This window comes from Embiotoca jacksoni, unplaced genomic scaffold (assembly GCF_022577435.1).
Source record: "Embiotoca jacksoni isolate LCO1_2020_lvr unplaced genomic scaffold, fEmbJac1.0.p SCAF_11, whole genome shotgun sequence".
NCBI lineage: Eukaryota > Metazoa > Chordata > Actinopteri > Embiotocidae > Embiotoca > Embiotoca jacksoni.
Genome location: NW_027185241.1, coordinates 9374152 through 9387262, shown reverse-complemented (window position 1 = coordinate 9387262; position 13111 = coordinate 9374152). Strand labels below are relative to the sequence as shown.

Below are 13111 nucleotides of genomic sequence, written 5' to 3'. Positions count from 1 at the left end.
GTTACAAGAACAAGTTTCCTATAAAAACTGTATTTTTATTGTGCTGATGATAAGAAGTATTTACTGTATCAAGATTGAAATGAGGACACACTGTTATGTCCCTTTAGTTTACAACCTGTAATAAATCATAGAAACTCTCCACTGTGGGGGCTGCTTCTCTTTTGAGTTGTCTTTGTGGTTCCTCATTATTTACATCCTGAACCATTTCATAAACATGAGTCTGTGAGGAGGAAGAATAGTGATGTGAGTATGTGAGGACATTACAGCTTGAGACAAATGAAAAGTTTTTTAAACTATTTTCAGCATTATATCGTTTTTTTGTTTCATCTCACCATTCCCATACTTGACTGTTCATTTGCTGTAAATAGAGAGATAGGAAAACATTGTCATTATTATTATTATTATTATTATTATTATTATTATTATTATTATTATTATTATTATTATTATTATTATTATTCATTTTCATCAAGGCTATCAAATCATTATTATAAAATAGTTGTGGTCTGGATGTATGATCCCTCAACCAGATTCTGTACCTGCGTCCTTGTTGTGCTTCCTCTTCATGCAGATGTAGAGTCCTCCAGCTCCTAGGCACATCAGGAGGCCTAGAGGAAGGCCTAACCATGCAGGTGTTTGCAGAGCTGAGGACATTAAAATATTATAATCTTTCTAGTTTACTTGGAAACAGAATGTATTTTGTCTTACGCATGGGTCTTATTCAGGAAAAAAGACAACAATACCACAGTGCACACTTACGGTTAACAGAGCGCCATTTCTTTGATGCCATCAGAGCACCCTCTCGACGCACAGAGCAGGTTATTTCATCTGATCTCGTTGGGAGAAACACCTTCTTTATAAGGGTGTTATTGACTGCCATTAATGTGCTCTGCCAGTCTTCATGGTTACTTCCAGACCAAGTTAAATTGAAGTCTTCTTCACATCCTTTAGCGCAACTAAGCACACAAGTCAAGGTGAGGTGATCTCCTCCTGAATCTGCAGTAACTGTGAAGACAAAGAAGAGGAGAGATATTTTAATAGCTGTGACGTCTGTCTTTTCATGTTCTGTTTTGGGACTTAAGCACTTACTATCCAGGGTATGCAGCCTGACTCTGTTGAGCACCTTTTGTTGACCCATGGACTCTGAACATTGGTAGTCTCCAGCATGCAAAGCTCTCACTTTATCAATGACTAATGATGACTCTTTAGTCACATGAAAATGTTTTGTTTTGTCATGCATTGCCCACTCCGTGCTGCCTCTCAAATCAAGAGGGGAAGTGTTGTTACAAGGCAGTGACACTGACTCACCAACCACAGAAAACACTTCCTCCAGGCCATCTGGGTAAAAGAGAGAACTGGTCACGCTTTGCACATATAGTATTGAACCACATCTTTCATTCTGGCCAGCAGAGTACCTTTTACTGTTGTTGTGTAACTGGTGGTTGCTTTAAACACATCATCCTGAGATATTTTGCATTTCCATTTTCTGCGATGGTCTGTCAGTTTCTTTCTGATGATCAGTTTAGAGAAGCAAGCAGATGGATTTGTGAATGTAAATCTGTTTCCATTTAATGATGTGTCATCTTCAGCACTCCACTTGATATGTATCCCTCTGCTGTTGGTACAGCCGATGTGTCCTTTAAAAGTATTAAGGGAACAGTGAAGCTCCATCATATCCTCAGCAGCAGTTGAGCTCCTACTTACTGGTGAATGAAAAAAGAAGTGACAACTGTGTCAGTAACTGTTACTCTTAAAAATGGTATAAAGCACGAGGAAATCGAACTTACGTTGAAGAAACTGAAGAGAAACATTTGAATTGAGTGTTTCACTGTGGCAGGAGTAAAGTTGTGCATCATTCAGGACCAGGTGAGTAATCTCCAGAGAGCAGTCCTTTAGCAGGACGTGCCTGTGGCCGTTCGGAACCGTTACCTTTCCAGCCTTCACCATCTCAGTCGGCAATCCAAAATGTCCAGACATGTTCCAGTTAACAGAGGAGCAGGATGTAATAGAAGGTATACCACATGGCAAAGTAATACTATCTCCCTCTGTGGCAAACATCAGCAACTGATCTGTCAGAGAAGATAAAAAGGATGCATTTCATTTTCTTGGTCATTTGAATAAATAAACTTGATATAAGATTTTCTAAACACACATTTATTATTGACATACACGAGCAGTTGTTGACCCTTCATTGACTGACTGAACTGGTGAATTCACTTATTAATTCATGACCATAATTTATATTCAAGTTGCTTTTTATGGTCAATTTATTTAGAATTTGCAGTGTATCATATTATAAGTAAGAAAAGTAAGCATTCAGTTGAATTAATATTAGACAGTGCCTCACCAGATAGAGAAGGTCAGCTGGGATAAAATTATGGCACAGCCAAAAATAACTATTCAACAGGCTTTTATATGTGTTATATATATATATATGTATATATATATATATATATTTACAGTATATAGATAGATAGATAGATAGATAGATAGATAGATAGATAGATAGATAGATAGATAGATAGATAGATAGATAGATAGATAGATAGATATTCATAATTACCAGTTGACTGAAGTCCACCGGCTGCCTTTGTGAGAGAAAGCAGGCAGAGTCCTAACAAAGAAAAGGAACCCATTCTTCCCTCAAGATGTCTTCGCATAGATTTGCCTGCTTATTGCTAAATCCTGTGATAGCAGAAGTTTTACAAAAGACACACTCAGGAAATGACATCGACCAGCCCATGAAGGGAACCTATATTAATGTTCTCCATTCTGATAATTTTGTGCCAAAATTGTGGCAACTATACAAATTAGAGTTTCATTTGTCCCGTCTGTTGTTTTACATGTAATACACTCACTTTTTTATATCATCAGATAGTAAACTGGTAAAAATTCAAACACTTCCCCCCTATGCTCCCCACAGATACCCACTCAGAGATGAGGATAGTTAACCTGTTGGTGTACAGAGCATATTCAACAGAGCAATTTTACTGTCTGTAGTGTGTTCAGTGTTTGTCCACTGGGTGGTGCTCTCAGGCTCAGTAAAAGAGATTATTTTTGTTACAAAATTATCAGTGGTTTCAGTTAACAGTAAAACGCAGGTTGATTCAGATTTTGTTTGACATCAAAAGTGTTCAAGTCTCCTTAGCTTCAGTTTCCACCTTGAAAATATGTTTATGTTTATGATTACCTGCTTGATTATTCTTGTAATTTTCCCTCTCCACATGAAATGTTGAGGTCAGATTTTATATCTTAGTATCAAGTACCCATAATGAAGTTTGCTTGCGTTACTGTACTACAGAAGAAAAAACTTTCTGGGTTTAGACATGTTATTTAGTGATCAGCAAATAAATCACTGCGATAAATTGATTGTTATGAGTCCATGAACTCTTTTAATTAACACAAGCAAATAGACAGCTGAAGAAAGAATTCTTTAAAAAGTCATTCATGTGCACACAATTACATAACATGTGAGGAACTGAAGCTCAGGGATCAGTCACAGGTCTTGGATGGGCTATAACTTTGTAGGACTTGACCTTGAGCACAACACTGGCAACTCCTCTCAGGTCAGGCAGCGAGGTCTTGCTCTCTGCAGGGATGAACTGGAAATCTCTCAGTAAGTAGGCAGTTAACAGAAAGAGCTCCATTTTGGCAACTGACTCCCCCAGGCAGAGCCGAGCCCCCCCTCCAAAAGGGATCAGGGCACGGGTGGAGCCTCCTCCTCCCTCCAGAAAGCGCTCTGAAAGAGAGAGAGAGTAGCCACTTTATTTGAGACCTGCTGAGCCAAATGAAAGGAATGCACTTCACCCTGCATTTACAGCCGTACCTGGCTTGAAGCAATACGGGTCAGACCAAACTGCAGGGTCGTGGTGAGCTCCAAAAAGATTAGGAATGATGACTGTATTCTTAGGGATGAAATAACCTGCAATACTAAAGGTGTGGGGGAGTAAAAACAGTATTATCAAGTATTATGCTGTGAAAAATATCAACAAAATTTTTGTACACCTAACCAAGTGATCATTGTGTAAATCTGTTCACTGACTTAACTAGAAATAAATTGTTTTTAGGTTAATGTTATGGTCCCAACATGACCCAAGTATACAATATATCAATACATAACAATATATTAACATATATAATTATATTTTCTTACAGATTTCTGCACACTTTTTGTATGAACACAATTTTGGTGATTTTTAGTTCATTTATTTGTTCATTCTGTTGCTGGTTTGCAGGAATGAAGTAATTTTTTTCATGCACAGGACATTTCAAGGTTGGCAGGATATCCAGGTTTTGTATTATTGCTTTAAAAAAGTTCAAGGCAATTTTTTTCTGAGCAACCATGTTCTATGTAGGAATTTGCACCAAAGCAGTTTGAATATGTGATGTTTTAATTGATGACTCCTCCTGCACTATGGGTTTATGGCAGATTTGGAAACTTCTCTCTATCGAACCACCATGTTACCATTCTTAAAACAAGTCTCAGCCCTTATCAATAAAAGAATACAAATCATAGATTCATCCCCTCAGCTGACCTGCTGTCTCTGATTGCTCTGTGTGGCACCGCCAAAGGGGCAACTGGCCTGAGTCTGAGCACCTCATTGATCAGGGAGCACAGGACAGGGAGTCTGTGTCTGTCACTGTACTTGGGGTATCGGCCCTCTAGTACTGTGCACAGCTCCTCACACACGCTGGTCTGCACCTGAAGGTTAAAATAGAGAGGAGAGAGACACTGAAATAAACTTCAGGGTTTGTAAATGTTGTGGTTTGTAAAACTTTGCCGTGCCTCTGGTCTGTGCAGTAGGAAGGCCACAGTCCAGTTCAGCCAGGATGCCGTGGTCTCTGTTCCCCCGATGAGAAGGTCCACAGTTGCCATGTGAACATGAATATCTGTTAGGAGCTGAAAAAAGAAGACATGTAATGTAGTAATCGAAATTTTCATTTCCAGATTATGTTTATTTAGCAGAATTATTAAGACATTATGTGATTCATTAAAGAAAAACATTGTATTATTTGATCAATTTAAGAAGTTGTTACTTTACAAAACTTTCAAAATCCATCTCTCCTGTCCAGTATGTATGTACATACCACTCCATGCTCTGTGTTGTGATGTTTGTCCAGGCCCTGGAGGAGGCATCCTGCGATGGCATCCTCATTTTTTTTGTCCTGTAACTGCACAAATAACAAAGCAAAGGATGATAAAAAAAAATTAACATGCAGTAAATAACACATGCCGGATACATCCACAAAGAAAATTAACTCGAGTTTGAAATGTGTGTATAATGTGAATTTTTTTTTAGATGACTTGAATTGTGTGATTTTGACATTTGTCTTTTCTTGCACACGAGTATTACTATAATTATTATTAAATCATTAAGCCTCACCAAGCCTTGCTTTCTGACCTGCGACGATCAATATAGCATAATTAGACCTCTCTAGAGCATCTCTATAGCATATCTCTCTTTTACAAAACAGAAATATTTTTCAACCTTGACATCACTAACCTTGTAATTGTTGAGGTGTGTTCTTATAATTTCATCTCTCCAGGCAACTTCTTTCAGAAGACGGGCAAACACAGGATTGGGTAATTTCTTTGAAAGAACAAATATTGTGACGTTTGATTCAAAATGTGGTTTTATACCATGTGATCTACAGTCAGCATGGTGATTTTTTTTTTTACTGACCCTGAGCAGTGGGAAGGAGTCCAGAGCTGAAATCCAAAAAGAGCCCCACAGAGCAACGATCTCATTCAGACAGCTGTGCAGCTGCTGCAGCTCTGAGGAACTCTTATCATACTAGAAAAAAACAAAGACATGAAATACACAGTGCAGTAAGGGAATAGAACTTGTGAGTGCAGTCATACCACACAAGCTTCTGAAAAGGGGCAACATAAACAAGCAATCATCTGCCACAACTATGGAGCTTTTATTGTCCATCTCCAGTTTTCAAAGGTACAAACGGAGTTACAGAAGAAAAGTTACTCACTTCTTTTCCAAAAGTCAAAGTGGTGATGACATTACTTGCTGCCACTGTGAAATCCTCTGAGAGATCTACAGCACTGCCTTGATAGTCCATCAAAACCTAAAGAGTGAAGAAAACATGTTTATATGTTCACTTTGGAAACACCCTAACATTTGGTTTGCTCTCTCACATCACATTATAGTATTTTTAGAGAAAAGACACTGTATATTTGACTTGTGAATAATTTGTTTCTTTTCTGTACCTTTCGCAGATGCAGTGCCTGTCTCTCTATCACATCGTGTAAAGACTGCTGGCAGCACCGCTGCAAAGCACTGTGGACGAGACGACGATGTGCCTTCCACTCGTCATTATAGTCCCCCAGAGAGATGGTGTGTCCTCCTCCAGACACAATATTACCTGATGAAAATGAGGAGAGGTCATTAGGACATACATGCATACGTTATGGGTCCCACAAAGCATGCCAAACGAACTGAGTTCTTTACCTGTGTATGAAATCGGCCTCCCAGCAAAGTCAGACCATTTCTTCACCAGCGCTTCTCTTATTACTTCACTACTATTAAGTACCACCATGGCTAAAAAAAAACAACAACACAGTAAACATACAATGTTTTGGTATGGTGGCCATCTGATCCTCATTAAACATGTCTGGAACTGAAGTTTTAGTTGACATCATTGTTGTCATGTCATCAACTCATGTGAGAAAATGGTGCAAAATCCATAAATAGATGATTACTTGTGTTTCCACATTTAAGGCGGTAAATGTTTCCATAGCGTTGCGCCAGATTGGTGAGGTGAATTGGTAGATGGTTGTGTGTCAGCTCCATCATATTGCCTATAAGGAAGAGGCTGGAAGGGCCTGGGAGGGAGGGAGATGAGGAGCGAGGAAGAATCTGATAGATGTACTGCAGAAGGCTAGATTGAGCTCCTGGACAGAGTTAGAAAAGGCAAAGTTAATATATAAAGAAAATGTTTACAAATAGTAAAAATTAATTCGATTTATAATGGATTTTAGTGGTTCATTAGTTGGTCATACATTCAATAATTATGCCATTCAATACTTTACAGCTAGCATGAACTAGATATTAAGAGAATAAATAGATATTTACCTGCAGACTCTCTTCTGTTGTGATTTCCCTGTACTCGTGTGTCCCTCCACATCAGCACCATGAACAGCAGTACTACTACAAACACAGCTCCCACACTGACCATTGAGATTTCTATTGCCATTTTGTGTCTCCTTCCTGGTGTCCCACTTCAGAAAGCTGGTCAGTACACCGCTCTTCACATTTATAGTCATCTCATAAGTCTCTGAGTGCATCAGCTTGATATGATGTTGGTGTTTTTACTTAAATCAAGGATGTCTAAATATTTTTTAGTTAAATATATCTGATGGTGAGATGAATGCAACACATGTAACAAGAGGCAGCCTGATAAACATGGCCGGGACAGGCTGAAGGCCATAATAACATATCACAGTTGACATGACAATCAGTCATGCTGGTGTTTCTTTATCTTGTAGAGCAAGAGAGCAGGGAATAAAGACATTTTCTGTGGTTTAATTTACTCTCACAAAACAAAACAAAAAAACCCAGACTCTTCAGACCCACATTAGCAACATTTATTTCAATGGAGTGAGACAGTGCATATTTAATTACATTAGTAGTGGGGTGGTATACCATGGTGGTGCACAAGACGGTGTTAGAGTCAAAACCAAAATTGTGTTGTAATGGATGAGTCAGGCAGGACAGCACAACAGCAAACAAAAAGTTGCAACAAAACGTTTCTTCACTTTTCTGTTATATTCCCTATAAAAAAACAGCTCAGAAAAAATCGTGCACATTGAATCAAATGTACTGATAGCTGCCATTGTAGCTATCAAAACTGCTGTATGCAATCTCGGTGGGAAAGAGACATGCAGCAACTGTGAGATCCGCTGTCGTCTGGATTTCTAGAGCTCTAATTCGCGGTCATTCTCGGGTCGGTTTCCAGGCTGGAGAACTGACTGGAGACTGATGCGTCCTTAACCGTGAGTTGCTGGAGAGAACCTGGAGGGTCTGAACTTCATCTCAGTGAAGGGAATGGAGGAGTCTTTACCTTTCCAGTCTATCCAAACTACTCCCTATATCAGAATAGAAACAGAAAATGAAAGATATTTGGTCAGTGTGCTGTATCCCCGAAGAAAAAAACTGTTTAAATTTCAGTCAAGATTCATTTTACCTGATTATTACTGTTGATGGCATAAAGACCATTGAGGTTGGTCTTGTAGCAGTTCTTGTACCACCAGCCTCCCATGTAGGCCCTGGCACAGTGGATCCCCAGAGAATCGGGGTCCTTGTCTCGGGCTGAGAATGGACGCCCATTATGGTACCTCATGGAGTCACCTGACAGGGGAATGCATTGATATTAGGATCTGGTATAAAATGCACATATTCAAAAATATTGCGTTTTATTCCAGTTTAAAAAGATGCACCTGCTGTTCCTGTGTAGCCAGACACTGTAAGAGCATACAGCATCTCCTCTGAAGCAGTAGAGAAGTTGCTGTAATGAGCGTAAGCAGTGTCGTTTCCTGACCGCATATCTACCCTCAAACTCATGGGGCCGACACTGGTCAGGTTGTGCAGGAGCTCATTTCCTGGTGAGAGCACGGAGAAAGTCCACAGATTTAGTGAAAACTGTTTTGAATCTGATTCAATGGAAGTATGAGCTTGCTCTAACCGTACCAAGCCAGAACTCTTCACTCAGGTTTCCAAAGCCAGCGCTGTATTCACTCCAGGTTCTGTAGAAATCTGTTTTTCCATTCATCCTCCTCTGGAACACCTACAAAAGACACAGACTACTGTCTAAAGCCATTTTATCATTTTGTTTAAAGTTTAATTAAAGTAACAGCAGTTTGTTTACCGTCCAGCCGCCTCCATCAGTTTCCATGTCACAGTAGACTCTCACTGCTCTCCCCTCTTTTCCTTGTGGATAGATGTCCAATTCTCCCGACTGCAGAGCTCCATTCAGCAGCTCCTGCGAGCACTCAGTAGGGAAAGGGAAGCGCAGTTTTCCTACAGGGTAGAGGAAAAATGTGAGTTAATGTAATGATAGCACAGAGCAGATGAATTAGCAGACAATACACTGTATAAAATACAACACCTGTGATGAATTCTGAGGTGACAACAGACGTGTAGTGTCCATCTCTCTCGCCTTGTACCACAACAATATAGCGGGACATGGGTAACAGGCCTGTCAGCTTATACTCTGTGAGGGTGGGCTCCAGGATCAACTCCTAATAAAGAGACACACATGGAGGTTTAGTCTTTTGCATTGTTGTGAATGCTGGGGCAGTCTTTGGACCGATCATGAGGGATTACAACTCACCTTTGTCTCCTCTCCTGCCACCTGATAGATCACTCTGTAGCTGTGATAAACGACGGTGGTTCTCCAGGTGATCACTGCAAAGCGAGCACCAACCTCACTGGCTTTAACCACTAAGAGACAAAAGAACCCAATGGACATGAAGTAGATAGAAATTGATGGCTACTCATCAATAGGCATTTTATTCCTGTCTTGCTTATGAACATGTATGAAGTAAAATAAATGTAGATTTATTCCCTTTCGGCTCACCATTAGCAGTCGTAAAGGTCGTTGAGATGGCCATACTCTGGAGACTGTCCTTTTGGCTCAGCACTTTGACCGTGTACAGGGTGCCTCTCTGCAGGCCTCTCAGCTGGTGCTCCACTGAGTTTCCTGACAGCATCACTGTCACTGTCACATTAGGAGCTGTGGCAAGAGGAATTACAAACACTTAGCTTCAACATCTACAAAATCACGGCTGTTTGCTGTCCTGGCTCCTAAATGGTGGAATGAGCTCCCCAATGACTTCCGGACAGCAGAAAGTCTATACATCTTCCGCCGCAAACTAAAAACACACCTCTTCCGACTTTACCTTGAATAGGAAGCGCTTTAGTAGCACTTAAAATGGCACTTACTTATAGCACTTTGAATTTTGGCTTTCTTGAAGAAAATTGCACTTTCTTGTTTGTTGTTGTTCTGAATTTGTACCCTCATGGTTGAAATGCACTTATTGTAAGTCGCTTTGGATAAAAGCGTCAGCTAAATTAAATGTAATGTAATGTAACATTAGCACTTTGTAATTAGCAAGTAGTTCAATGCAGCCACACTCACTCTTGGAGGATTCGTAGCTGATGATGAAGCGGTCTACTTTCCCCAGACTGGGTGTCCATTGCAGCACAGCTCTGGTATCCGTCACATTGACGACTTGGAGATGTGTTGGAGGGGCAGGCACTGCATTCAAGAGATAATCCATCACATATTTGTTTCAGTTTTCACATGCTAAGACAAGAAAAAGTCGCTGTATATAACTGTAAGTTTATCTCACAGTGTACCTGTGGTGATTACGGATGCGAGTGCGTCACTCTGGGCTCTGCCTTGTGTCGTGGTTACAGTGATAATGTAGGAGGTTCCAGCAGACAGCTCGGACAGAGCAACAGAAGACTGCTGAGAGTCCACAGTCAAAAAGCGGCTCTCCCCTGACAAGATGATCATAAGCATCATGATTCAACCCTTTGTAAACACACTTCCCAATTAGAAATTCAACACCAACCAACACTGTGATTTAGGAGGGTTAATATTTGTGATTTTAGTGAGATAGATCTCACTTGAGATGTAGTGCATAAGCAGCCTTCAACAGACCTGTGACAATGTTTGTGTATGAGACCCTGAAGCCTGTGAACACGGTCTTTGGTTTTGACCAGGAAACAGAGAAGGACGAATCTGTGACATTGCTGAAAACCATCTCAGTGGCTGGCTCAGGACCTAACAAGAGAAAACAAGGGGATTTTTATTGAATACATAGCATATTAATTTCTCACCGTAAGTTGTTGACTACGTCCCTGTTGGTAGTGGAGGAATTCTGCTATGAATGTGTTGGGACTGTAGTTACCTGTGGTTGCAGTTACTCTGTGAATCTTTGATCTTCTCTCTGCTGCAGTACCATATATGTGCAGGACATAGCGTGTGTTTGCCCGAAGATTACTGAACTCAACAGAACGCACACTGCTGGGGACCACCATAGAGATCCTCTTGGTTTCAGACCTTCCTCTTGATCCAACAGCTTTCCCAGAGGAGGCAGTTGTGTTGGTGATTTCACTTTGTACCAGGACTTCAGTTGTGTTCCTGGTCCTGTCTCCTTCAAGAGCTTCCTCTTCAAGCTCCTCGTGCTCGTCTTCGTCACCCTCTGTGCTTGGCTCTCGTCTGACCACGGTGAAGTTCTTGAACATCCCCTGCGGTGCTGACCACATGACAGTAAAGCTGTAGGACGAGATGTTCACATTCTTCACAGACCCTAATCCAGACCCTCCAATCCTCCTGGTTCTGGTGGAGCCATGGATAGTTGTATTGTTTTGCAGGACTTTGTTCTCGTCTGAAGTTGCCCCAAAGGTTGCATTCACTACGTACTGACTCCGCTGTGTTGCTTTGCCTTTTCCAGTCTTGCCAGCATTAGGTTTCCTGTTGTCAACAGATTGCACATTTATAGTATCTACTTTAACTGTCTTAATTTGTTTCTGTCCAGGCGACTGCGTTACATTCTTCTCAGCCAGTGTGGATTGCTCCAGGGACTCTTTGCCAGCTCTGGTTTTGTTAGTTGCTGCGACCTTGGAGAGAATGGTCACAATCTTGGTTGTGCCATTAATTTTCTTCACAATACTCTGTGTCACATTATTTTGAGGTTCGTCTTTTAGTTGGTCAGACTTAAGGTATGTTTTAGTGGCAGCTCCTTCCTTAACGAGCTTGGGGTCAGTTTTTTGGAGGACTTTTTTAGTGGCCAGGACTGTTGTTTTGCCTTTACGGGCCTCTTCTTGCTTTCTTCCCTCATGTTTCAGGAGAACCTGACCAACAGTTGGGTGACTGGTCTTTGTGGCACTTGAAGAACCTTTAAAATTTATTTTCTTGGCAGAGGCTTCTTTTTTTGTTTGTGTTTTAACGACTCCTGCTTTCCCATCAGTGGCCACTTTGGACTTAGTGTCAGTCTCTTTGGCATCGGCCCCCTTCTTCTGCTCCCTCTTCTGGAAAAGCATGTGCTCTGCTTTGGTAGTTTTCTCCTGCATGTTTTCCCTGTCTTTGTTCACCTGCAGGGTCTCCACTGTTACCTTGGTCTTCCCTTTGATTGCTTCTGAAATTTAAGAGTAAAAGTTGGGAGTCAGTCAAAGACCAAATTAAGCATAATTTTCTAATAGCAGAGCAGACTCACTTACTGTTATTACATTCAGCTCCTAGTGCACACTGAGTGCAGTCTGGACCCACGAATCCCTGTTGGCAGACACATTTCCCCTTCTCACACTCACCATTGCCACTACAGTCATTTGGACAATTTTCAGAACACGGACCTGAGCAGCAACAAAAAGAAACAGAATTATTAAATCCAATCTATAATGATTTGTGTTAAATATAATAGTATGGTGAGTAAGATGTAAGATATAAGACAATTATACATTTGTCTTTTAGAGAGGACATCTCTCTTTCTAGTCGGGCCAAACGTCCTTTCAGCGTGGCCATCTCAGCCTCACATCCCCCAGTGCAGCCACCGGGCATCAAGCTGATCTTGTGGGTCATCACTAGTGGAGCACCAGGCTTTAGCTTCAGCTCCTGCTCCTTTGGGTGACTTGAGTCACAGCCGTCGCTGATAACCACCTTAATTGGCTGTGAAGGGGCCGGCTTCTCTTTGCTGATGGTGCTGGGAGCCTTGATTAAATTGGTCTGATTGGCAGAGGCTGTGACCTTATCTTTGTTGGCTGCTGAGCTACCAGCTGGAGCAGCCTTTGCTGCTGTTGACAGAACAGTTTGAACTTTTGTGGGGGAGGGCTTGTCTCTGGACTTCATGTCACTGGTGAAGGAGGATTTAGCAACAACAATTTGATTGATGGAGGCTGCGGGCTTGTTTTTGGTGGTTTTAGTGCCAGTGGCAGGAGCAGACTTCGTAGATGTTGACTGAACATTTTGAACTACAGTGGGGGCCGGCTTGTCTTTGGCCGTCTTCCCATTGCTGGTGGAAGGAGATTTCATTGAAACAGTCTGATTGACAGAGAGTTGAGTTTTATCTTTGGTGGTTTTAGCACCGCTGGCT

General features: G+C 41.2%; 3 protein-coding genes across 4 annotated transcripts; all 3 read right to left on the bottom strand.

Annotated features, from left to right (window-relative positions):
- Positions 1-103: 103 nt before the first annotated feature.
- On the bottom strand, positions 104-2901 carry LOC138192361 (uncharacterized). 2 transcript variants are annotated; one of them, XM_069139710.1, is made up of 8 exons: positions 2564-2901; positions 1788-2069; positions 1416-1703; positions 1090-1338; positions 760-1005; positions 540-644; positions 333-358; positions 104-220 (listed from the first exon to the last, which is right to left on the bottom strand). In XM_069139710.1, exons 1-8 carry the CDS (start codon positions 2658-2660, stop codon positions 104-106), a joined length of 1410 nt encoding a protein of 469 aa, XP_068995811.1. In that variant the 5' UTR covers positions 2661-2901. The 2 variants fall into 2 exon arrangements, with proteins under 2 accessions (XP_068995811.1, XP_068995821.1); XM_069139720.1 differs by having other exon boundaries at positions 1309-1338.
- A 584-nt stretch (positions 2902-3485) lies between these two features.
- cyp21a2 (cytochrome P450, family 21, subfamily A, polypeptide 2) lies at positions 3486-7209 on the bottom strand. The gene is made up of 12 exons (XM_069139696.1): positions 7089-7209; positions 6716-6907; positions 6465-6554; positions 6224-6378; positions 5986-6081; positions 5685-5795; positions 5505-5591; positions 5089-5172; positions 4787-4900; positions 4536-4702; positions 3827-3930; positions 3486-3739 (listed from the first exon to the last, which is right to left on the bottom strand). Exons 1-12 carry the CDS (start codon positions 7207-7209, stop codon positions 3486-3488), a joined length of 1575 nt encoding a protein of 524 aa, XP_068995797.1.
- A 470-nt stretch (positions 7210-7679) lies between these two features.
- Positions 7680-12600, bottom strand: LOC138191624 (tenascin-like). Its single transcript, XM_069138542.1, has 14 exons — positions 12480-12600; positions 12243-12374; positions 10931-12160; positions 10681-10803; positions 10374-10517; positions 10153-10272; positions 9592-9747; positions 9346-9455; positions 9121-9253; positions 8881-9032; positions 8703-8799; positions 8453-8614; positions 8200-8363; positions 7680-8101 (listed from the first exon to the last, which is right to left on the bottom strand). Exons 1-14 carry the CDS (start codon positions 12598-12600, stop codon positions 8003-8005), a joined length of 2943 nt encoding a protein of 980 aa, XP_068994643.1. The 3' UTR covers positions 7680-8002.
- Positions 12601-13111: the final 511 nt, after the last annotated feature.

Coding starts and splice junctions, on each gene's coding strand:
- LOC138191624 (XM_069138542.1), bottom strand. CDS start 12,600: ATGACCCACAAGATCAGCTTGATGCCCGGTGGCTGCACTGGGGGATGT. Junction 10,273..10,373: donor CGCATCCGTAATCACCACAG/GTACACTGTGAG, acceptor TCTTGAATGCAG/TGCCTGCCCCTCCAACACAT. Junction 8,102..8,199: donor CCATCAACAGTAATAATCAG/GTAAAATGAATC, acceptor ATTCTGATATAG/GGAGTAGTTTGGATAGACTG.
- cyp21a2 (XM_069139696.1), bottom strand. CDS start 7,209: ATGGCAATAGAAATCTCAATGGTCAGTGTGGGAGCTGTGTTTGTAGTA. Junction 6,082..6,223: donor AGGCACTGCATCTGCGAAAG/GTACAGAAAAGA, acceptor TTCACTCTTTAG/GTTTTGATGGACTATCAAGG. Junction 5,173..5,504: donor CACACCTCAACAATTACAAG/GTTAGTGATGTC, acceptor TTATTTGTGCAG/TTACAGGACAAAAAAAATGA.
- LOC138192361 (XM_069139710.1), bottom strand. CDS start 2,660: ATGCGAAGACATCTTGAGGGAAGAATGGGTTCCTTTTCTTTGTTAGGA. Junction 2,070..2,563: donor CGGTGGACTTCAGTCAACTG/GTAATTATGAAT, acceptor CTTCTCTGACAG/ATCAGTTGCTGATGTTTGCC. Junction 1,704..1,787: donor TTCTCTTCAGTTTCTTCAAC/GTAAGTTCGATT, acceptor TTCATTCACCAG/TAAGTAGGAGCTCAACTGCT.